The following is a 25,670-nucleotide window of genomic DNA, read 5'->3' as shown; positions in this document are numbered from 1 at the left end:
CGGGTTTCTTTTCAGAACGTTATTTTTCTCGTATTTCCGCCTTGGCGAACCCGAGGCTAGTGGTGAGAACTCGGGAAAAGTCATGGGTGGGTCAGGTTGTGGTTGAGAACATACCTAAGAAAAGGAACTTGCGAAGACCTTAGTCAACTAGAGGAAGTTTAATAAATATCTGGCTGGAGTCAGGAGGATTTAATGCAAATAAGAGATCTTGATACAGCGTGACAAGACTACAGTTCCCGGTGGTCACAGCGTTTGAGACGCGCGGCTTCCTGGGAATTGTAGTATCTCACAACTGCGTTTGAAGTATCCAGTCTAACGATAGTGTTTTATTTTAAAATACAGATTTGAGTTGGAAATTTCTCAAGCTTCCTAATCGATCACAGCCTAAAGGTATGTGAAGAAATCTAAAAAAACATTAAGGGGGCACTCTGCCTTTAAGACTATGCTTTACCAATCGGTGATTCCTAAATCTAGGAATAGGTATTTGATGTTTGCGGGCTGGGCCTGTGTGGAAGGTGAACCTCGTGGTGCCTTCTGCTGAGGAAACCCGGGGGAAGAAAGCCGAAATCAGGCTAGGACTGCAGTTCTCGCCTACCCGTGCAGACTAATTTTAATTATCTCTTTTTGTAGTATTAAGAGGTTAAAGAGCACCTCTTTTTTGACTGCTAACTCATACGTTTTCGAGGGCAAGTCTTCTCGCCATGGCTCAGCTCCAGACACGCTTCTACACTGACAACAAGAAGTAAGTAAGCGGCTCAGCCGTCGGGATTAGCCTCTTTCCCAGGCACGACCTTGTGTTCTTGTCTTTCCCTGATTGTCATTGTCTTTGCTGTCCGCTACTCCCCGCCACCTTTTTTTCCCTTTGTTCCTGCTGTTCTCCTAACTTGAGCCCCTGGTCTCCTCGGAAGTGGTGCCTTGCAAGGGTTTCTCAGGAACCTCTCAGAGGGTCTCCAAGATCACCTCTTTACTGCTCGCTTCCTGGGCTCCATATAATTTGAATTGTGTATGGAGGAAACTGAAGGGTTTCGGGTTTGCTTTCTGAATGATGCACACCATATGCATAATTTGAACAGTGAACAAAAGGGCCGTGTCGTTACAAACTGGCTGCTAGTGGTGTTTCAAGGCTTCTGAAAACATAACTGCCTTTTTTCCCCTGTATTTCTAATTGATGTATTATAATGGTACCTAGTGGTGAGATTCGTTGTTACATTATTTCTTCATGCACACAATATAAAAATATAATTTGCCTGATATCATTCTCCATTATTTCCCCTTTCTCTCCCCTCCTCCTTCCCCTTGGTCTCTTTCTTCTACTGTTCTTCCTTGTTTTTTATTTTCTTTTTAAGTAGGTGATAGAAAATGCTTTTATAAACCAGGGTAGTAGAAAGTGGATCTCTGAATAGAGGGTTGGTAGAACTGAAGTCAATTCAGTGTATATTGTGTTGTATGCTGTACTCTTTTTATAAAATGTACTTACATATGTGTAAATATCATTTATATACAAACATTTACCATTGATTTTTGTGTGTGTGTGCGCATGTGTGTACAAAGCGATTTTTACCAATGGTTCCTAGATTTGTAGAACATATTTGAAATCTACTTATGTACTTACCTTGTGGTGTAAGTTGCACTATTAATATTGTAAGTCCCTTAAATGCAGAAACCATGTCTTAAACTTCTTGGGTTGACTGAGTCAACAATGTTTGTCAAATTTTTCTGGTGCTAATGATAAATGATATATATATATATATATATATATATATATATATACACAAATGTTTGTTGGATTATGCTAATGTCAGGCATAATTTAGAAATCTCCCTCTTGAATTAAGATTATACCTTTGATTTAGTGTTTATAACTTTTATGAGTTAACCTTTAAATCATTTTCACTCTTATATTGTTCACAGTATATATAAATCATATCATTAATGAACATTAATTTATATACTTAGCCTTAATATTTCTCAAGGAATGTGATAATGCACTAGCATAGCCACTGTCATTATTATTACTTTTTGGGGGGGTACCAGGGGTGGAACTCAGGGGCACTCAACCACTGAGCCACATCCCCAGCCCTATTTTGTATTTTATTTAGAGACAGAGTTGCTTAGCATTTTCCTTTTGCTGAGGCTGACTTTGAACTCATGATCCTCCTGCCTCAGCCTCCCGAGCCACAGGGATTACAGGGTGCGCCTCCATGCCCAGTTGCCATTGTATTTTTTAATTGAAATTTTTATTGAGATAATTGTTGATTCACAGAAAGTTGTAAGAAATAATAATAGATCACTCTGTGTGTGTGTGTGTGTGTGTGTGTGTGTGTGTTTGTGCCCATTCTTAGGCAACAAAATGTAGAAATTAAAGTTCTGCTTCTTCCTTTCAATTAATACATATTGGTATGTGTAGATATATATGTATACACATACACACACACACACACACACACACACACATATATGCACACACACATATAAAATTCACATTCACTGTATATGTGTATGCACGTGTGTAAAAGAGAATCACATTATTCTTCCCTCCCTGTTTTATTGATCAAAATAGTAAAAGGAAGAAGCAAAAATTTTAATTCTATGTTTTGTTACTTTTTGGAATAACTGCTTTCTGGGACATGGTAAATATATAGCTATTATTATTCCAAGGGTAGTTTGAGGACCAACAGTATCATATTCGCAGTTGTGCCACATCACCTCTGTCAACGTTAGACATTTTTCATCACCCTTTAGCTATCCTCACCCCACCCCACCATCCCAGCCCCAACCACTAGGTAAACACAGAGCTACTATTTTTTTTTTAAGAATTTTTTTTAATATTTATTTTTTAGTTTTCGGCGGACACAACGTCTTTGTTTGTACGTGGTGCTGAGGATCGAACCCGGGCCGCACGCATACCAGGCGAGCGCGCTACCGCTTGAGCCACATCCCCAGCCCCCAGAGCTACTATTTTTTTATGTAAATTTGTCCATTCTGGATGTTTTTTATAAATGGAATTATTTATTTATATGCTTATTTATTTAGGTGTTGGGAATTAAACTTAAAGCCTAGAGAATGCTAGACAAAAGCTCTACCCCTGATCTACACACCCCACCTAATACATGGTCTTTGTGACTGGTTTCTTTCACTTACTATGTTGTTTTCATGGTTCATCTATGCTATAGTATGTTTTCCTTCTTAGGACCAAATAATATTCCATTGTATTGATATATCACATTTTTTCTATTCATGTCCATTTGTTAAACATTTAGGTTGTTTCCACCTATTATGAATAGTGTTTATGCGAACATTAACTTACAAGTTTTTGTGTGAACATGTTTTCATTTGGTAATTCCACATGTAACTTTTTGAGAAACTGTCAGACTGTTTTCCAGGCAGCTACATTATTTTACATTATAACCATCTATGTATGAGGGTTCCAGTTTCTCTATACCTCATCAGTATCTTTTAGTAGCTGTTTTTTTTTTTCTTTTTTCTCCAGTGTTGAGAGCCACAACCAAGTCAGGATGGCTCCTGGCATTTTGCCAGAAGGAGTGGTTGAGGGGTAGCACCAGCGAGCCACTAGGATGATGATGGTTAAGTTAAGCTGTGTATAATTATTGGGATGATGGCTGATTGCTGTAACTGGATGATGCTGGATTGGGGCAGGCTGTGTATTCAGTTGTGTATATGGACCTCTGCTGTCCGGCAATAGGGCGGCTCCTGCTACCTCGGATGCCCGCTACTTTTGACTTCTCCCGGAGTTACCATTGAGTTCCTGGGGAGTTCCCGTGGGAATAAAGTTCATTCCTGCTTGAATCTACAAGTGGCTCGTGACCTCCCGGTTATTTGTGCCCAGCCAGACTGCGGCACTCCAGCAACCCTAGTATCATGTGATATTTCTTCATGGTTTGATTTGCATTTCTCTGATAACTGTGAACATCTTTTCTGAGCCTATTGGCCATTTTTATATATTCTGTGGAAAACCATCTATTCAAATCCTTTGCCAATTTAAAAAAAAATTCAATTATCTTTTCATTACAGATTTGCAAGTTTTAAGTATGTTCTAGCTACAAGCTTCTTATCAGATATATTTTGCAAATATTTTCCCACATTCATTCTTATGAGTCTCCTAATCTGCTTCTTCTCCTGTGTTCCTCTAATCCAGTTTCTTTTTTTCTTTTTTTTCCTTTCTTTTTTTGTTTGTGGTGCTGGGGATTGAACCCAGGGCCTTGGGCATGCCAGGCAAGCACTTTGCCAATTGAGCTATTTCCCCACCCCCCTAATCCAGTTTCCATTGCACACCCAGAAAGATCTAGCTAAACAAAATTCTGATGATATTCTGTAACTTGGACTGCTACAGTGATGCTGTGTTTTCAAAACAGTAAAAGCTATTTCATAAACGTGGCATAGCCTTATCTTTGGTCACTGCCTAAAGCAAAATCACACTTTCTGAAATAGAAACAACTCCTAGCTATTGTTTTGCTCTTCTCCCTATTTTCTTGTGTACTTTTCATGCCTACTCCTCCCTCCCCTGGCAAAAATTACTTTTCTAGATGTGGCTTAAGAATGATTTTGAGGCATCCTTTCAGACCTTGCACCACCACTCCTTTTCTTTGATTGAAATGACTTATCACTTCTTATTCTCTCATTTGTATCCATTATCATTTATAGCATTGTTCTTACAAAACTAATTGTATTTGATTACCAGACTTTAACCTCACTAGAGAATAGACATATTTTCATTCATTTTGTTTACTCAGTGTGGTAGTTATCCAATAAATGTTTGTTGAATGAATCAATACACATTTGTTAAAATATTTGTTGATTTGATTTTCACATATTGTTTTCTTTTTATAGATATGTGGTAGATGATGTTCCCTTCTCAATTCCTGCCACCTCTGAAATTGCTGACCTTAGTAACATCATCAATAAATTGCTGGAGGCCAAAAATGGTGGGTATATATGCTTTTGACTCAGAGAAGTTCAGAGGGTATAGTACCAATAGCTACACTAAGATACATTTTTATTTATTTGACTCAATATATGAATTTTGTAACAGTAATATAAATTGTAACATACAGATTTTTCTACTGCATGATACTTTGAAAGAAAAATACTCAGGAAAAAAAAATATTTCTGTTTAATCTGCTTTTTAAGTCAATATGGAGGTAAGGTGATTTTAATTTAAGAATAAAGATTTTAGCATACTGGTTGTGATACAGAGATACTCAAGGCAGTATGACCATGATATGGAGGGTGAATTATGTAGGCATAAAATAAGTGTCTCAGTGCTTAGGTCCCACTTGCTAGTGAAGCTCAAAGCTGCACATCTCTTTAGCTGCAAAGCAAAACAAAAGTATCTGAATTTGAGTATTTGTTTTATGTTATAACAAAATGCCAGTATAATACTGGTATTTGTGTGTGTATGTGTTTTCAGAAGTCATACAAATGTAATGGATATAGGGGCTGGGGTTATAGCTCAGCAGTAGAGCGCTTACCTCGCACATGTGTGAGGCACTGGGTTCAATCCTCAGCACCACATACAAATAAATAAAATAAATAAAGTCAAGATATGGTGTCCATCTTAAAAAAAAAATCTTACATACAAGAATATCAAGTAAAAACATTTTAAAGCTAAATACTAAGCATATATGAACTAATGAGTTGTCTGTGAAACTGCATAATGAGCATTAAAATATGGATGAAATAAGATTGCCCATGAGTTGTTAATTGTTGAAGTTAGATGATAAGTCTTTAAGGGCTTATTGTTCTCTACTTTTTTATACATTTGAAATTTTCAGTATGTTTGTTCTTTTTTTTAAAAGTAAAGGAACATTAGATAAAACAGAAAACTGAACATAAAAAATGAAAAATAAAATAAAGTGTTATCTTCTTTTTTTAATATTTTCTTAGTTGTTGACAAACCTTTTATTTATTTATTTATTCGTAATGTGATGCTGAGAATCGAACCCAGTGCCTTACACAAGCCAGGCAAATGCACTACCGCTGTGCCACATAAAGTGTAATCTTTAAAAACAAAATTTGTCAAAGTAGTACCATGTAGAGGCAAGCATGTTTTTATCCAATTGTTTTCAATGCTGCAAAGCAGCTCTTCTATTAGAGGAATGCCTTAGTTGGAAGAATGGGTAGATAAGAGTTATAAACTAATGCCTGATATTTGCCCCTTCTTCATCTTCAAGTAGTCCCATAATTTTTTTGTGAAGTTTGATATGATGTTTTTGAACAGCCTTTTTTTTAAGTTGGGGATATTCAGGGCCTGTAATATATTTATTGCTAGCAAGCTACAGTTCTGATTCAAAGATACTCACGTAGCATTTTTGTTTACTTCCTTGCAGTATTGGGGATTAAACTCAGGAATGCTCTACCACTGAGCTACATTCCTAGCCCTTTTTATTTTTTATTTTGAGACAGTGTCTTGACAACATGCTGGGGCTGGCCTCAAACTTGTGATCTTTTTGCCTTGTTCTCCCGAGTCACTGGGGTTACAGGAGTGTGCCATCACACCTGGCCTCTTGTAGCACTTGCAGTTGATCCAGTTCTTTACTTTAATTGTGAATGTATAACAATTCTGATTTATAAACTTCTGAACTTACAGACTAAATATTTGTCATTTTTATATATAAAATGACAAAATTTTATATAATATAAATTGAATAACTGTCAATAACTGCTCTTGAGTTAAAGATACAAATGATTCAGATTTAAGATTTTTTAAAACACAGCAAGCCAAATAGTTGATGAGGGAATTTTTCTTTTAGGAGGATTATAGCTAACAAGTATAGAAAGAATGATAGAATTAGATTACTAGTTCCTGATTCCAAGTGAAACAAAGGATATAAGTGTGATTACCATTAGCTGCTATGGCCATTAAGAAGGTTAATAGCTGACAGGGAACATTATGATGCTTTGGATCCAACTGACATCATCTGAGTCCAAAGGTGGATCATAACATCTTAAAAAGAGACAGAACTAAATGTTATGTGCATCCTCCTATGATGCAGAGGAAATACATGCCTACAAATAATCTTGCCAAAAAAATGAAACTAGAAATCTCACCAAACTTTACGTATGGCTAGTTTACTGCCTACATAGGTGATAGAGTAACACACTAAAGAAAACTTTGAAGATGCAATTTCAATGCCCAATACCGTAATGATGATAATAATAATAATAAAACAACAATTATAGCAGCAATAGTAAGAAAAATCTTATACCAACAGAACAAAGTATTATTGTTCTTAAAAATTCACATGGTTTACTGAAATACATTTGTCTGATGTGCTATAAGAAATTCTAGAGAAACTCAGGCCATAGTGGGTTAATGTGTATGTTTTTATTTCAGGGATTCTTGTATATCTTTATTAATAATACTTCAGACCCTAAGAATGCAAATAATTTTATTCTGTATTTTTTTTAGAGTTCCACAAACATGTGGAGTTTGATTTCCTTATCAAGGGCCAGTTTTTGCGAATGCCCTTGTTCAAACACATGGAACTGGAGAACATCTCATCAGTAAGTTCAAGTACTACCTTCTGTATTTTGCTTAAAGCATTATCAGATATTGCAACTCCTTGTAGAAGCAGTCTGAATCTATCTCTAATACCCAAGATTGTTTTGATTATTGTTTTCTTCTGTGAAATCATAATTTCTATATATTTAATTTTTAAACCTCTTATAAGAACATGTTATTCAAGAAAATGCAGGTGAATTAACATGTTCTTCATATTTATGAAAGAAATGCCAAGAAAGGGAGTAGCAAATATATTTATACTAATACAGCAATACAAAATAATTTTTTACATATAAAAACTATGGCTGTTAGGTTATTATGATTTATTGTGCTTCCTCCCCTTTTAATTTTCAGACTTGGGTTTTGTTTTGTTTTTTAAGGAATTTTTTTTAATTGGTGCTGAGGATTGAACCCAGTGCCTCACACATGCAAGGCAAGTGCTGTACCACTGAGCTACAACCCCAGTCCCTCCTTGATATTGTTTTTATAATTAAATATACAATTTACAATTGATTTTACAATTTTTGTGGTTTGAAAAATTGTGGTAAAATATATAAGTACACAATTTAGTGGCATCAAGTTCATTTACAATATTATGCAACCATCATCACTGTCCATTTCTAGAACTATTACAACATCCTAAATAGGAACTCTACCAATTAAATGGTAGGCTTTTATCTTTTTTATTTTGAAGTTTTTTCATGTTTTTCCACCCACATTTAGCATAATTTTTCCAAGGCTATTTCTTTTTTTTTTAATATTTATTTTTCAGTTGTAGTGGACACAATAGCTTTATTTCACTTATTTATTTTTATGTGGTGCTGAGGATTGAACCCAGTGTCTCGCACGTGCAAGGTGAGTGCTCTACCACTGAGCCACAACCCCGTATATATATTCGTAGCACACTGTTTGTTTTTTACTTTTTCAGTGGCTCCAAATTTTCTGGGTTATAAAGGAGACTAACATGAAGGAGATACATTAAGTTGGGGGTTCCTTTATCTTCATAGTAATATTTTAAAACCAAATCTCCAATTGATTTCTGGTTTCTGGTTTCTCGCTGACTAGGAAGAGGTTGTGGAACTAGAATATGTGGAGAAGTACACTGCACCCCAGCCAGAGCAATGCATGTTCCATGATGACTGGATCAGTTCAATTAAAGGAGCAGAGGAATGGTACTAATAGATGAATATTCTTCTCTTTTCTTACTTTCTTAAGTCTTTTTAAATCCACTATATGAATATTTTTTCCAACTCCCTGTTCTTTGTCAGAGTAAGTTTGTTATATGTGTATTAGTGATCACAGCAGACAGAAAGATTTTCGCCTTCAGTGTATTCAAAAAGAAAACTGGTATTTATTGGTAGGTTTCTTTTCTGTTTCCAAGGTGTGACCTTTATTTTTTATACAAGTCAAGTGTCTTAAAGTATTTAATTTACTGGGTTTGAGTATGTTGCTTTTACGACCAGGGATATAATTTATTTCCTAAAAGAAAAGTAACTTTCATAGCCACAGATCTCCTGGCCTACTACCATGAAGATGCAGATCATGAAAATTTAGGGCTACAGTCGGCACAGTGGATGGCTCAGAGTAAATCCGTAATGAACTTACTTGTAGAAGACTACCTCAAGAGTGAATCATAGGAAGATCTTACCTTTAAAAATGAGTCTCTGGAATTATTACACAAAGCCATGTTTTTACTGATTTTACTTTAAATATTTTTTCTTGCTTTGTTACTTTTTGTGGTGTTGGGATTGAATCCTGGGCCTTGTACATGCTAGGCAAATGTTCTACCACTGAGCTACATCTCCAGCCCTGTTTATCTCTTTAATGCTTTTCCCTGGTTAATTACAAAGCACTATTAGGCTTTATAAACTATTTGCATAGTTTCCCTGGGATTTCTAGTATTTTCAATAATAATAAAAGTGAAATATAGGGTTTTCAGTTGCTATATTAGTAGGTCAGGAAAACTCTAAAGTATAATGTAACATCTGATATATTTTAAAATCCTCATATTAAAAAAGCATTTAAGGGCTGGGGTTGTTGCTCAGTGGTAGAGCACTTGCCTAGTATGTGTGAGGCACTGGGTTTGATTCTCAGCACCACATGTAAATAAATAAAATAAAGGTCCATTGACAACTAAAATAAACAAACAAATAATGAATAAATAAAAAGCATTTAAAAATATAATCACCATTTATTTTGTAGTTGCCATAGAAACAACTGATTTTCAGAGCTTGAAAAAGCCTCTTTATTAAGTTCACAGAATTTTTTTCCTCTTTATAGGATCTTGACTGGTTCTTATGATAAGACTTCTCGAATCTGGTCCTTGGAAGGAAAGTCAATAATGACAATTGTGGGACATACAGATGTTGTAAAAGATGTGGCCTGGGTGAAAAAAGGTAGGACTTTTTGCTGAAACTAAGAGGAATACTAGAAAGGAATTTGGAAATATCCTATTTTCAGAGCAGGTTAAGAATGGAGAGTAGAATGGGTATGAAATGCTTCATGCCATAGTTCTTGTAAGATCTTTCAAAAACACAGTGTTAAAAAAAAAAAAAAAAACACTGTTCAAGAAGAAAAGGACATTTAAAAAAAAAAATCCATAAATTGATGGCAGTGAATCTTTTCTAACATTATATTAGATAGTATATATTTTTGAGTTTCTTGAGTGTGTTAAATGCATATCTTCTAATTTTAAAGATTCTTTCCTTTTATGCCATGTTAGATTTCTTTATTTTTTAAAATTTATTTTTATCATTATTTTATCTTTTTGCAATACTAAAATTGAAGCTACATTCCCAACACTTTCAATTTTTTTATTTTGAGACAGGATCTCACTAAGTTGCTGAGGCAGGCCTCAAATTTGTGATCCTCAAGCCTTAGTCTCCCAAGTCTCTAAGATTATAGGTGTATACATTAACTTTCTTTTAAAAGCCTCCTATGTGCATTTATATTTTAAATCCATCAAAAATTTTGAATTTTTCAGTTTAAGAACATGATTATATAAATTTTGTACTAATTTGTTTCTTGTTATTGTGTTCTCTTTTCTTCAGATAGTTTGTCTTGCTTACTACTGAGTGCCTCTATGGATCAGACCATTCTCTTGTGGGAGTGGAATGTAGAGAAAAACAAAGTGAAAGCCCTACACTGTTGCAGAGGTCATGCTGGAAGTGTGGATTCTATAGCTGTTGATAGCTCAGGAACTAAAGTAAGTAACTACTAAGTTATTAGTACTTTGTTAAAGTAGAATTTAAGCATTTTACTAAACTTTTTTTCCTTTATGTAAATTCCCCGTAATTCATATACTTTCCTAACAATCAGTGGCTAAAGAATGATTTGAAACCCTAAGCAAATACTCATGCAATAAGAGATATAAAGATTTCTTCCCTAGTCTGGATAGCACTGGTTTAGAACCTTAAATAAACTGTAAAATACTTAAGAAGTCAGGTAAACAAGTAATTTCTTTCTTTAATCATAGTAATTAATCAGCTACTCTAAATGCTGTCATCAATTCAAAATACCTAAAACAATAATCTGAGATATAGCATACATTAATGTTAAGAGAGTTTGTTTTACCATTAATGCTGATGTACTCTTTATCATGACAAAATGGTAAATGTTAGTTAAAAAGGACACAAACCTAAGAGCAATACTGTATTGACTTATGAGGTTTTAAAAACCCTTTTAAAATTTGAAAGTTTCCTAGGCCACATAAAGTATTGTGGATTCAGGCTGGGGTTGTGGCTCAGTGGTAGAGCACTTGCCTAGCATGTGTGAGGCACTGGGTTCAATCCTCAGCACCACATATAAATAAATAAAATATTCATCAACAACTAAAAAAATATTTAAAAAGAAAAAAGTATTCTAGATTTAAGAGTGTTTCCATGTTTCTTTGCCAGTTAGAATAACAGAGGACATTTGATACATTTAAAGGTAAAGATTTGATTTTTCATTTTGAGCCATACAGAAAGTTTACATGTTATGGACTTGAAATTTAGGTGAATTAATCATACACTGACTCTTTGACTATAAAAGGCAGAAACTCATCATAAACTGGTTTAGGCTTATTGGACCTATGATGTCCAACAAGAGTGAACCACCATATCATTAGGAAGGTGATGATGCATTTGAGCCTCAGGAGCTAGTGGAGTGGAAGCCTGAATGTGGCTAGCATACCCTCACCTTCTTGTCTTCTTAAGTCAACTTTATTCTCTCTTGCCCAAAATTGGCTTTCTCCACATGATAGTAAACATTTCCCAGGTCTTATAATCCTATATTCTCTGTTTCTGGAGAAAGACAAACTTCCGTTCTTGGAACATAGGGGTTTTTAAAGGTTCTAAATGGGGGGAAAATGACTAGTACAGTGTAGGTCAGTTGCTCACCCTGATCTAAGTAAACACCACCAGAGCACATAATAATGGCAGCTCCCTTGACTGCTGTGGAGACTGAGAATACAGCAGGTCCCATGAGACTAGGAAGCTGGGCAGATGATACCGTGGTAGTAAAGGATTTCAAAGCCTGTGTTCCACCGAGATTAAATAAGCAAAGTCAGTTTTCAAATCAAATAGCAGAAAAAACAGGGCAAATATGAGTTTTATCACATGCTTTTCCCCTTCATCTCTATCTGTTCAGTTTTGCAGTGGTTCCTGGGATAAGATGCTAAAGATCTGGTCTACAGGTAAATTAAATATTCCTATTATTTTGGCTTATTAATGTTTTAAGAATTCAATTGATAGGACTTATTACACCCATGTTTTGCCATAAACATAAACAGAGCTTTTTAGGATCTGTATAAAGGAATATATTATAGTGACATATTAGAATATTTTGTGTGTTTTAAGACTTTATTTTTTACCCTGTCTCTCCCTTATTTATTGGATAAGATTGAATTGCCCCAAGCATCAACAGTGGTGCAGTGGAACATGATCACTTTAATTCTCACACAGTTCTCTTATTAAGAAACATAGAAATTGGGGCTGGGGATGTGGCTCAAGCGGTAGCGCGCTCGCCTGGCATGCGTGCGGCCCAGGTTCGATCCTCAGCACCACATACCAACAAAGATGTTGTGTCCACCGAGAACTAAAAAATAAATATTAAAAATTCTCTCTCAAGAAACATAGAAATAAACAAAAATATCTTTTGAATAATCTTTACTCACTTTAAGTCATTTTAAAAAGAATGGGCTGGGGATGTAGCTCAGTGATAGAGCACTTGCTTACAATTTGCAAGGCCCTGGGTTCAATCCCAGAACTGCAGAAAAAGAGAAAAAAAAAATAGTGACTTTTGAGATAGAGTAATTTATTAGTTAAGCTGGTATACTTAAAAAAAAAAAAAGATGAAATCTCTGTGTAGTTTGTTTGTTTGTTTTTTTAACTTTATTTTGTTTATTTTTTTATGTGGTGCTCAGGATTGAGCCCAGTGCCTCACACATGCCAGGCAAGGGCTATACCACTGAGCCACAACCCCAGCCTCTGGTTTACTTTTTTTTTTTTTTTTTTTTAATAATATTTATTTATTTTTAGTTTTCGGCAGACATAACATCTTTGTTTGTATGTGGTGCTGAGGATTGAACCCGGGCCACACGCATGCCAGGCGAGCGCGCTACCACTTGAGCCACATCCCCAGCCCTACTTTTTTTTTTTTTTTTTTTTTTTTTAAGAGAGAGAGAGAATTTTCAATATTTATTTCTAGTTCTCGGCAGACACAACATCTTTGTTGGTATGTGGTGCTGAGGATCGAACCCGGGCCGCACGCATGCCAGGCGAGCGCGCTACTGCTTGAGCCACATCCCCAGCCCCCCCAGCCCTACTTTTTAACAAAAAATTTTTCAATGAAATTGGTAATATCAAGGTTAATATTCTTACTTGGAAAACAGATTAAAAGGAGCAGTTGGAAGAGAGGAAAGACTCAGAGGACGATGCCTTGATGATAATAAGAGATACTGGTGGGAAGAAAAAAAGGAAAAGCACACATCCAAATATTTGGATTTTAAAATCTTGTAACTAGAACTATTAATTGCACAGGTAAAAAGACCAGAATATTACTTCTGAGGGAACTGCTGTTTTACAGTATAATACCCTCCATACCGTTCAGAAAGCAGAATTAAGAGGAATCAAGAAAAACTTAACTAGTTCTAAATAATTATGTATAAGATCCATTTTAGTAGATTTTATAAAAATGATGAAAACAAACAAATTTAAGGAAGAAAGCAGTTTAGTTTAGAAGTTTTTCCTTTTGTGGTATATTTTGATAGAGCTGTATAAATGAGATATTGTATGTTAGCTATCACTTTTAGGGGTTTATAATCACATTAGGGAAAGCAGATTAATATTCATTAGAGTTACAAAACATTAAAATCTGTAGTTTTCAATCTGGGTGTGCTACCTGTCCAATGATATGTAACAAAGATTTTTAAAAAGCAAAAATCAGGGGGCTGAGGAAATAGCTCAATAGTTAATAAATGTGACAGCATCAAATTAAAAAGCTTTTGCACAGCAAAGGAAACAATTAAGAATGTGAAGAAAGAACCTACAGAATGGGAGAAAATCTTTGCTAGCTACTCTTCTGATAGAGGATTAATATCTGGAATATATGAAGAGCTCAAAAAACTTTATACCAAAAAAAAGCCCCAATTAATAAATGGCAAATTAATTAAACAGACATTTCTCAAAAAGAAATACAAATGGCAACAAATACATGAAAAAATGTTCAACATTCATTAGCAATTAGGGAAATGTAGATCAAAACTATAGTGAGATTTCTTCTCATACCAGTCATAATGATAGTTATCAAGTGGTAGATACACTTGCCTAGTTAGCACATGTGAGTCCCTGGGCTTGACCCCAGTATCACCAAAACAAAACAAAACAAAAAATAACTATGTATCACTTTTCCTTGTTAAAAAAAAATGAAATACTCAAGGAGAATAAAGATGACTGAAATGTATGTCCATTTTTTCCCCACATTTTTTCATTGGTGCATTACAGTTGAATGTATCTCATTTTAACATTGTTTATCTTAGTACTTCCTTTGTAATGACGTACAATCTGGTTGTAACTCCTAGAACTAATAGTAAGTAATTTTTCATAGCTATGGTAAAGTGATTTCTTTTCATAATGGTGATCTTATTCTTATTTTTGAATATTAGTAATCCAGGTATTTTTTTTAATGTATAATTTTCTGTTTCCCAAAATGATTAAAAAAAAAATCCTTTTCCTAATGAACTGAGATAATACAGAAAAACTGTATACCCAGAGATGCAAAAAATTCTTTTTTTTTTTTTTTTCAAGAGAGAGGGAGAGAGGGAGAGAGAGAGAGAGAGAGAGAGAAGTTTAATATTTTATTTTTTAGTTATCGGCGGACACAACATCTTTGTTGGTATGTGGTGCTGAGGATCGAACCCGGGCCGCACGCATGCCAGGCGAGCGCGCTACCGCTGAGCCACATCCCCAGCCCCAAAAAATTCTTTCAAACAGTTTGTAATTAATATTGACAACGTTTTTCCAATATTAAATCTTGTTCTCTCTGATGCAGTCCCCACAGATGAAGAAGATGAAATGGAGGAATCCACAAATAGACCAAGAAAGAAACAGAAAACAGAACAATTGGGGCTAACAAGGGTAAGTAGTAGAACTGACTGTAATTTCTTAGATCTGTCTTAATAAATATGTGGTAATTGAACAGCATTTCCTATTTGTATTTTCTTTTGTTTTACCTTCTTCACTTTATAAACCTACTAAAAAAAAGATGATTGCTTTCAGTAGGTGAAAAATATTAAGCTTTCTTTCAGTAAATTTGTAAATTTTTCTTATAAACCTTGTACTGTTGCTACATTTATCTGAATGGTGGAATTGAGTAGCATTGAGTTAGGCTTACAGCTTGGTAGGCTGATTATAGAGCTATTGTAATTGATTTCATGGTACACTCTGAATTAGGATCTTTTGTTTTTAAATCTTGCACTAGAGTTAAGTGAAGCAACTGACTTCAATATTATTTATTTCACATAGTAAGGATATAATTTCTACTAGGGATGCAAGTCATATCTTCTAATTCACTAGGAGTTTAATTTGGAAATTGCCTCTATCATTTAGTTTTTAGATCCCATTAAATTGAACTGTTCAACAAGATTTTGAACAGTTCATCCAGATTTTGTTTTACTTAAAAAAATGTTCAATTGACAAATAAAGATTGACTACATTCAGAATGTGTAAAATGATGATTACACACACACACACACACACACACGATATCATCACCCTTGGTATACACTAGATTCACAGAACTTGTTCACCTCATATGTGAAAATTTTTACCATTTGACCAACTTTTCCCAATTTCTCCTATACTTCAGCCCCTGACAATCACAGGTCTGCTCTTGCTTCCATGAGTTTGACTTTTCATCCAGATCCTTAATTCATTCTATTTTGTTATGAAGATATGTGTCATAATGTGATCTACTTTGTTTTTATATACTTAATGAGAAGAAAATACTGAGCAAGGTTTAGGTAAACATTTCTCATTTATTTTCTAATATTTATAATGAATGTGCAGTAATCAAGCACATATTTGCACTTTATTTCTGTGGTCACCAATAAGATATCTTACAAATACTGTTGAAAATGAGAAATGAAGTTGATCATAAATGATTCATCAAACTCATTAAGATGCAATAAACAATACACTCACTGGTTCCAACTGAAAGTAGTAATGAAGAACTTCTTAATACATTTAAAAATATACTGCTGAATTGCAAAAGGAAAGATCTGGCAAGTACTTATTTTCCTTACTCTTGTAGGACAAATTAAAGCTGGAAGTGCTGTACCAATTAAATAGTGCATTCAGTGGTAATTTCTATTGATGTATTTCTCTGATCAAATCTCTAAGGAATGTATCTGAGTAGAAAAAGATTTCTTAAGTTATAAAAATTCCTTATTGAAAAGGTAGGTTTGTTCTCTTTCTTTTTAAGTTTGCCATTCATGTAGTAAAGTGTACAGCTTAAATGTACACCTCAATTAATTTTTACAAAGGTATATACCCAAGTAATCACTACTCACATCAAAATATGGAGAATAACCAGCACCCGGAAAATTCCCTCTAGTCTACTTCACAGTCAATATACACTGAAAGATAATCACCTCCGACATAGACCATCTTAGTTAGTTTTACCTATTTTTAAATTTCATATACCACAATTTTTAAATTCTTCTTTTGATGGACATTTAGTTGATTTCCAATTTGAGGCCACAATGAATAAATCTGCTAAGAAAGTTTTTATACTTGGCTTTGGGATTATGTGTGTGATCACTGTGCAGAAGTAGAATTGCTGGGTCACACAAGGTATGCACATGTTTGGCTTTCTGCATGTTTGATACTGTCAAAAAGTTTTCCAAAATGGGCTATATCAATTTTCACTTCATTTAACAGTAAATGAAAGCTCAAATTACTCCATATTCCCACCAGCACTCGATATGGTCAATGCCATGACTATTTTACCATGTAACATATACATATATTAACTCACTTTAGTAGCTAGGACTACAGGTGCAACCCTCTACACTTGACTACACATTAACTTACTTTTTGAAAAGTGTATTATTAATCAGAAAAATGAGAAATTATACCGTAATTGATTCAAATGTATGAATTGCCAAGATCACTGTAATGTCATGTGTAGCTAATAAAATAAAGGAAGAAAGAAAGAAGGAAAAGTGTATTATTTTACCCATTTTTTGGTGATGTTTAGTGGAACTTAATTTAAACCCTAGCCTTTTGATATTTAAATGTGAAACGTTTGTTCATCTTTTGGCCCATTTAAAAGAAGTTATTGGGGTTGGGATTGTGGCTCAGCAGTAGAGCGCTTGCCTAGCACCTGCGAGGCCCTGGGTTCCATCCTCAGCACCACATAAAAATAAATAAAATACAGGTATTGTGTCTTACTACAACTAAGAAAAAAATTTAAAAATAAAAAAGTATTTTGTCTATCTTTTTCTAAATTTTTAAGAGTTCTTTATATATTCTAGACTCATGTTCTTTAATGAATGTATGAATTACAGGTATTTCATATCACTCACTGCCCTGGGTTAATACCTTTTATTTTTAGAGGAATGCATTTATAAAATTGCTTCCATTGTTCATTTGAGAGAAATAATAGTATATTCAGTTTTTCATTTAGCTTTATATAGGGCTTAAATACATGTATTCATAATTTATTGTTTGAAATAATGCCAGAAAAGTGCTAATTTTTGTAGTGAAAATGTTGCTGTAATTAGAAATTATAGAAAACTTTGGATTTTTAAAAAATGGAATAAGACATATATTGAAAGTCACCTCTGCATTCTGTTCCAGTACCTGAATTGTATTAATATGAATAATGTTGCCAATCATTTAGTTGTCATTTGCTTCATATATTAACATAAAATTTCTTCCTTTATAATTCTTTTTTCCCTCCGGTACTATTCCGCTTCAGTTTGTTTATAGTAATAACACCAATATTGACTTTTCTTCTTTAAAAAAATAAAATAAAACATGCTCTTTTGGTTATAGCTCTTGGCTTTTTTTTTTTTTTTTTTCCTTATGTGGTGCTGAGGATTAAACCCAGTGCCTTACAGGTGCCAGGCAAGCACTATACCACTGAGCTACAACCCAACCCAGCTCTTGGCTTTTGATCAGTCATACAACCAAGATGCAGAAGGGTCTCTCATCCAACAAAATTCATGTTGCCCCTTTGTAGTTTCACCTCCATACCCTCACTACCATTGATCTGTTCTCTGTTTTTACAAGTTTTCCAGAATGTCACAGAAGTAGAATAACAAAGCGCATAGTCTTTTATATCAGCCCTTTTTGTTTAACATATAATGTAGTTGAGACTCACTCATGTTGTTGAGGGTATCATTGGTTTGTCCCTTTTAGATGTGGAGTAGGATTCTGTTATATGGATATACCACAGTTGGTTTAATAATTTGTAAGTTGAAGGATAGTTGTTTTCCAGGTAGGTAGTTATGAATAAAACAGTATAATATTTTTTATGTTCAGGTTTCTATGTGAACATAAGTTTTCCTTTTTCTTGACTTACCATCTAAGAATGGGATAGCTTATTATTTATAGTTTACCTGTTGTTTCTTTCTACCTTGTCATTTTCTATCCTATAAGCTTCTGATTATCTTTCTTATTCCTACTTCTTTATCAGGTTCCTTTACTACTTTTAGGAAAATTTTAGAGCCAGAAAAGCAATATTTGTATAATTGGTCCAGGAATTGACAAACACAGCCCAACAACCATTTTGGGTTTATTTTTTATATTATGTATACTTCTTTTTATATTATAGTGCTATAAAAATGGTTTTTACATTTTTAAGGGGTTATAAAAACAAATAACAATATGCAACAGAAACTGCATGTAGCTGGCAAAGTCTAAAATATTTATTTTCTGGCATTTTACTAATAAAGTGTATTCCCTGATCTAGCATAACCCTTCCAGTTACAGACGAGGTTATATTTAAGAAATCTAACTCTAACAGTTACAAAAGGAGACCGACTGCCTCCCACTCCAGAATTCTTTTTGTCTTTCTCACATATTCCTTATAGGCTCTATACATAGTTTGGGGTTTTTAATTAATGGACATCCTTTAAAGATTAAACAATAGAACTTCTGGGTGTGATGGCACATGCCTATAATCCCAGCAGTTCAGGAGCCTGAGGCAGTAGAATCGCAAGTTTGAGGCCAGCCTCAGCAATTTAGCAAGGTTCGAAGCAGCTTAGTGAGACCCTGTCTCAAAATAAAAAATAAAAAGGGATGGGGATTTGGCTTAGTGGTTAAGCAGACCTTGAGTTCAATGCTTGGTACCAAACAAATAAAACAAATAGGATTTAAAGATGCTGAGGAAGTGGAGTGCCAAGAATGTTTTGAGATTAATTTACCTGGAGGAGTCATGTAGAAATTGGCAGCACCTCAACTCAGACCTAGGTCTGTCTGTCCTAAAAGTTTTTTTCACTAACTGTGAAGCAGGTTCATTAATAACAGATCCCAACCAAGGAAGCCCCCCGACCCACCCCACTGCATAGAGGATAGTAAAGATCATCACTATGCTAACCACTAGGAGTAAGAGTTTATACACTTCCATCCACTGCAGTTTTACTGATTGCTTTAGTCCAGTGAGACAGAACACATTCACATGCCACAAGTTACATGAAATAGATTTTATCACTTACAAAGAAGCAGCAAGGGCCAACAGAAGCCTAGGATCCATTGTGAGTCAATCTCCCAAGAAAGCTGCCCGGGGTAGATGGAGTCTTAACTGTGTGCCCCACTTTCACCACAGTGACGAATCCCAAAAAGCAGCAACACTTGGGGTTTATACCCACAGGTCATGAGACCTACTGGGCAATGCTTTGAAGGACATCCTGTTTCTAGGGGGGGCTGGAACTGAGCCCAGGCTGTTCCGGTCAGTCCATCCGTATCTCAGGATGTTACATTCCCAGCATATTCTACAGTTATTCTGAGAACTACAGGATAGGAGAAGAGAGGAAAGACTGGGTCAGTTCAAGGCCATTTGGGGACAGGACTTTAATATTATATTTATTCATTGAGAGAGTTAAATTAGTGTTAATACTGCTTAAAATGAAAAGTAGAACAGATGAGGAAGAGTCAGAATACAATAGAAAGACTAGAAACTTGGGAGTGCTATTTGGGTTTAAACTCAAGTCTGCCACTTATAAGCTGTATCATGTTGAGCAATTATTTCAGTTTCAGTATCTTCATGTATAAAATAAGAACAGATATATCCACCTTGGAGGATTGTTACAAAGAAGAAATAGAGCAGGATATCAAAACTAAAACACCTGGCAAAAATACCTGGCATATGGCTTTGGAAGTTAATAACTACTACTATTGTTCTAATTACTCTGAAATGAAAATGCTATTCCCTTTTTGGGGGTGATCTTCCAATTCTAGACTCCCATGGTGACCCTCTCTGGCCATACAGAAGCAATTTCCTCAGTACTCTGGTCAGATGCTGAAGAAATCTGCAGTGCATCTTGGGACCACACAATTAAAGTATGGGATGTTGAATCGGGCGGTCTTAAGTCAACTTTGGTAAGGATTTCAGTACTCCTCTGATTAACTTTGATATTTTAAGTGACAAAAACTTCTAGAAATGCTTACTTTTAGTCTATCATAGTCAAATGTACTTTTCTTTTCCTTTTCAGACAGGAAATAAAGTGTTTAACTGTATTTCCTATTCTCCACTTTGTAAACGTTTAGCTTCTGGAAGCACAGATAGGCATATAAGACTGTGGGATCCCCGAACCAAAGGTGAGTTGTATAAATATTGGGGCATGTTTTTTAAAAAAAAGGATTTCTCCAAATATTTTTTAGGTTTGTTCTGCCTATTTTTCTGTTCTAAAATTTAGTACTTGTTATCTTTTTTGCTTTGTTCAGATGGTTCTTTGGTGTCACTATCCCTCACCTCACACACAGGCTGGGTCACAGCCGTAAAGTGGTCTCCTACTCATGAACAGCAGCTGATTTCAGGCTCTTTAGATAACATTGTCAAGCTGTGGGATACAAGAAGGTAAGTCCTCTTTATTCTCTATAAACCAAAGGTATCAGTTACTATTATAAAATGAAAAAACTGCCTGGAAGGGTTAGGAAAAAAAGCTCTTGGTTTTACTACCTAATATTCAAAAATACTGATATTTCAAAAAAGCCAGAATCAAAGGATTTTTAGTATGTTGTTTTTTAGCATTCTGAAAAAACCTAATGCCATGTTGCTTTATCTTTTATCAAAAAATACAAAAATCAGAAGTTTATAATCTATCTTTCTGACTTTGTTATAAAACAGGAAAAAATAGTTTAGAAAGATTATCTTGAACCTTAATATAAATTGTTAATAGAAAAATTATAATTATGTGTTAAAGGTATATTTCTTTACTTACAGGCTAGTGCTATGATAATGATAATAATAATAATAATAATAATAGAGAGAGAGAGAGAGAGCGTGAAAGAGAGAGCAAGCATGAGCGAGCGCACTCCAAAAAAACTGCATACAGAACTTATTTACATGTCTTTACAAGTAGAAAAGATGCATTAACTAAATGCCTGTTTGTGTGTTGTTGTTTTTGGCCTTAAATCTGCTTTGTAATACATTATAATACTGTTTTATGATACATGACTTGTTAACATCCAGAAGCTATTATATTCATTTTAAACATTTTACATTGCAGTTAACATAATTTCTGATGATAGTAGTAAGTTCTATGAAGAAAGTAGCTGAGTAAAGGAACACTTCTTGGGGGAGGGTCCCTCTGATATTGCAGTAGTGAGCTAATAGTGGGAAGGAATGAACTATGCACATATCACAGCAGAGGGAACAACAGATAAGGTGGAAGAATCTTGGCATATTGGCAAAATAGCAAGAAGGCCAGTGTTGATGGAGTAGAGTAAGCAGAGAGGAGAGTGGCAGGACATGAAGCAGCTGGTGGTGACCTGCTAAAACATGGTAATGAGTTTGGGTTTTATTTTAAATGTGATTGGAATGCTTTGGAGGGTTTTGAGCAAGGGAGCAAGAATGAAAGCAGAGAGGCTATCATAATTCAAGACACAGATAATTGTGACTTGAACTGTGGTGGCAGCATTACAGATAAATAACTGGGTACTAGGTGTATGAGGATGGCTCAGGCAGGATTACTATCTTATGGATTCAATGTGAAGATTGGAATCAGGATAATGCTCTCATTTTCTGCCTAAGCAGTTAGGTGATTGGTGGTGCCACTTAACCATGGTGGGGAAGGGTAGAACAATTAATTGATATATGAAGGAAAATCAGAAGTTTTGATTTGTTGTTTCAAATTTCTTGTGCCCATCCAACTGTCAGGCAATTGGATATACATGTGTAGCTCAAGGGAGAAGTTTGGGCTAAAAATATAAATATAGAAGTTATCAGGGTAGAAATGGCTAGATAAAGTGTATACAAAAAAAACAAAGCTACGATTTGGGTATAAAAGAAAAATAATGAAGGAGGTGTGAAATGGGCCTAATTATGAATAAATCTTTAAAACTAAGTAACATTTTTCCTGAATATATTTGTTGTAATAAACCTCTGTAGTCTGCTGATTATACAAGAAAAATAGTAAAGGTGGTTAAGACTCAGATTAAATGGTTATTCAGGCAAGGATGGTAAATCCTGTAAAATTTTCAGGAAAGCGTGATTATTCATAAATGTTTGTTTTAATCCTGTGAATATATATAGTATGTTAATATTTTCCTTTTTTAGTTGTAAGGCTCCTCTCTATGATCTGGCTGCTCATGAAGATAAGGTTCTAAGTGTGGACTGGACAGACATAGGGGTAAGAATTCATTAGTTACTTGGTGAAAAGGAGACTATATTATTAGAATAAATATGGTATTTGTGTTTATAAAGTTATTAGTTTCAATGTATATCATTTTTATAATTTTGTTCTGCAATAAAAAACCTCACATCTCAAGAAACTATTTTGTTTTCTGATAATAGTAAAATTTGAAATTTTGAAGCAATTTCTTTTCTCTCATGAGTATCTTTATATTTTTTTAGTTTTAGATGGACACAACACCTTTATTTTATTTATTTATTTTTATGTGGTGCTGAGGATCGAACCCAGTGCCTCACATGTGCCAGATATACACTTTACCACTGAGCTACAACCCCAGCTCCTCTCATGAGTCTTTTTAAAAACTTTTTTGTAGTTGTAGATGGACAGGATACCTTTATTTTATTTGTTTACTTTTATGTGGTGCTGAGGATCGAACCCAGGGCCTCATTCATGCTAGGCAAGCGCTCTACCACTGAGCCACAGCTCCAGCCCTTCTCATGAGATTCTTAATGAGAGATTTTAAGTCCATAAATTCACTATTTCAGACTAACTGGATCAAAGTATTTACTAGTCACAAAAATCCTATGTAATAAATATGAATTATAAAACGTGTTTAAAGAATTACCATTTAATTTTGTATGTATACACATAATGTCTTATTGCCTAAGAATTCTTTCTAAATACAGGTCCCAGGGCAACTTGAATAATTTGCAATATCCATTTGCAAACAATTAATGCACTATCCTTTAAAAACTTTTGTTTTTCTTAAGTAAGGAAAAGTGTATCAATTTTCAAACTATTTTATTACATATCTTGACAAAAGCTTCATAGAAAGTACAATAGCATACTGTCCCTCAACCAAATTCAAATGATCATTTTTGATGTTTTAGTATCCTGTATCATCATACAGGCTGAGTATCTGAAATGCCTGCTGCCAAAAGCATTTCAAAGTTCAGATTTTTTTCAGATTTTGGAATATCTGCACATAAATGAGTTATCCTGGAAATGGGACACAGTCTAAACACAGAATTCGTTTTTATTTCATATATATATATATATATCCTGAAGGTAATTTTATACAATGTATTTTGGTATGTCTGTTTTGTCTGTGACCTATCACATGAGGTCAGGTGCAGAATTTTCCACTTGTGGCATCATGTTTGTGCTCAAAACATGGATTTTGGAGTATTCTGAAGTATAGATTTTTGCTTTTGATTTGTTTTAGTACTGGGGATTGAACCCAGGTCCTCCCACATGCACTCTTCTCTGAGCTACCTCCCCAGCCCAAACCGCAGATTTTTGAATTAGGGGTACTCAACCCAAATAGTAGTGAAATTTTCTGTAAGTGGTCCCTATAAGTGCTAATGTTCAATGTCTGTTAACTGCTCATCTGTAATTCCTAAATACTATAAAAGAATATTATTAGAAGTAGAGTACTTAATTGGCCATATTTTTATTTCTGTTGAAGAAGCTTGGGTTCTTTAGTTAGCTGTTTTTGTTTTTTTTTTTTTAAACAAATTATTAGTGGTTATTTAGGCTTAGCTATTATATGGAATAATTGTTTAGGCTTAGCTATTATGTGGAATAATTGTACTTACTTATGTTTTTATGTATTTTTCTCTCTTTCTATACAGCTACTTCTAAGTGGAGGTGCAGACAATAAATTGTATTCCTACAGATATTCCCCTACCACTTCCCATGTGGGGGCATGAAAGTGAATAATGACTTGATATAGAGGCATTCTGTAAATGAAATTGGTAGAGAATCATCAGATTATGCTGATGCAGATGCAGCCTTTTAGATTAAGGTTTATGGTTTTCACCCTTCATGAAAGCTAACATATTACTCGTTTTTATTTTGTGTGTATAAAATAAAATGTGGCCTGTATTCTCTACCCTACAGACTGTGGAAATTAAACTGAGATTTTTTAAACTTCTTTTTACAGTTATTGGTTTGAATTAATATTTGCTTTTGAAATACTATAAAAGAATATTATTAGAACTAGAGTACTTAATTGGCCATATTTTTATTTCTATTGGAGAAGCTTGGGTTCTTTAGTTAGCATCTTTTTAGAAAGATTAATAGAAAATGTTACAAGAAAAGAAATGGAAATCTAATTTCCTTTTGGTAAAACAAGTAGTGTTTATAAGAAAATAAGACTTTGTACATATTTAGAACATTAAAAAATGTAGATGTTGCCAATTTATTAAGACTTCATTGAGTTATTTTAGATGAAGAACTTCATATTAAAGATATGTCAGATCCTTTAGAAATTGCATATAAATTTCAGGATAACCAGGAATCTCCTCTTTCCCTAACCTATCTTCATGTACAGATAAGAATATATTCTCCAGACAAAATCTTTTGGTTGGTATATTAAACATTCTACAAATTTTATAACATTAACATTTGTCTTTATGTATGTTGTATACCAAATACAAATGTCTTTTTAAAATGTGACTTCAGTCTTTAATGGATTGGTATTCCTCAGACAGAGACCTCAAACTTACAACCTTTTAGTATATGGGAATCAGTTTCGTCTCATTATTGGACTGTAATTCAGTACATTTCAAATGATGTACCTGTTGAAGCCTGGGAAACAACATTTATATTTGGCTGCAGTTGAGAGCCAAATTAATAGTGGATTGAACCAATTAGGAGTTTAATTTTCTTGTATGTAGAAGTCCAGAGGCAGTGCAGGGCTTGAATAGTGGTTTTGTTCCACCTTCCTTAGGACCCCACCTCCTTTCACCCTTAGGATATGGTCCTCATTTTATACATACCAAGAGCTCCAGTTATCACATCATTT

The 25,670-nt window shown here is 34.4% G+C and overlaps 1 protein-coding gene across 1 annotated transcript; it reads left to right on the top strand.

Annotated features, from left to right (window-relative positions):
* Positions 1–96: 96 nt before the first annotated feature.
* WDR12 (WD repeat domain 12) lies at positions 97–24,793 on the top strand. Its single transcript, XM_081261588.1, has 14 exons — positions 97–390; positions 631–742; positions 4,848–4,942; positions 7,429–7,523; positions 8,587–8,693; positions 9,802–9,917; positions 10,572–10,726; positions 12,151–12,196; positions 15,052–15,137; positions 20,466–20,606; positions 20,720–20,825; positions 20,952–21,084; positions 22,786–22,858; positions 24,496–24,793. The coding sequence occupies exons 2-14, from the start codon at positions 702–704 to the stop codon at positions 24,571–24,573; spliced, it is 1,272 nt and encodes a 423-aa protein (XP_081117714.1). The 5' UTR covers positions 97–390; positions 631–701; the 3' UTR covers positions 24,574–24,793.
* Positions 24,794–25,670: the final 877 nt, after the last annotated feature.

The sequence above is a fragment of the Spermophilus citellus genome, assembly GCF_964194105.1.
Source record: "Spermophilus citellus genome assembly, chromosome: 11".
Classification (NCBI taxonomy): Eukaryota; Metazoa; Chordata; class Mammalia; order Rodentia; family Sciuridae; genus Spermophilus; species Spermophilus citellus.
This window is presented reverse-complemented; position numbering and strand designations above follow the sequence as displayed.

Excerpts from the sequence above, each read along its gene's own strand:
- WDR12 (XM_081261588.1), top strand. The coding sequence starts at position 702 with ATGGCTCAGCTCCAGACACGCTTCTACACTGACAACAAGAA. Across the intron at positions 20,607-20,719 it reads GCGGTCTTAAGTCAACTTTG|ACAGGAAATAAAGTGTTTAA; the intron begins GTAAGGATTTCA and ends TTTCCTTTTCAG. Across the intron at positions 20,826-20,951 it reads GTGGGATCCCCGAACCAAAG|ATGGTTCTTTGGTGTCACTA; the intron begins GTGAGTTGTATA and ends TGCTTTGTTCAG.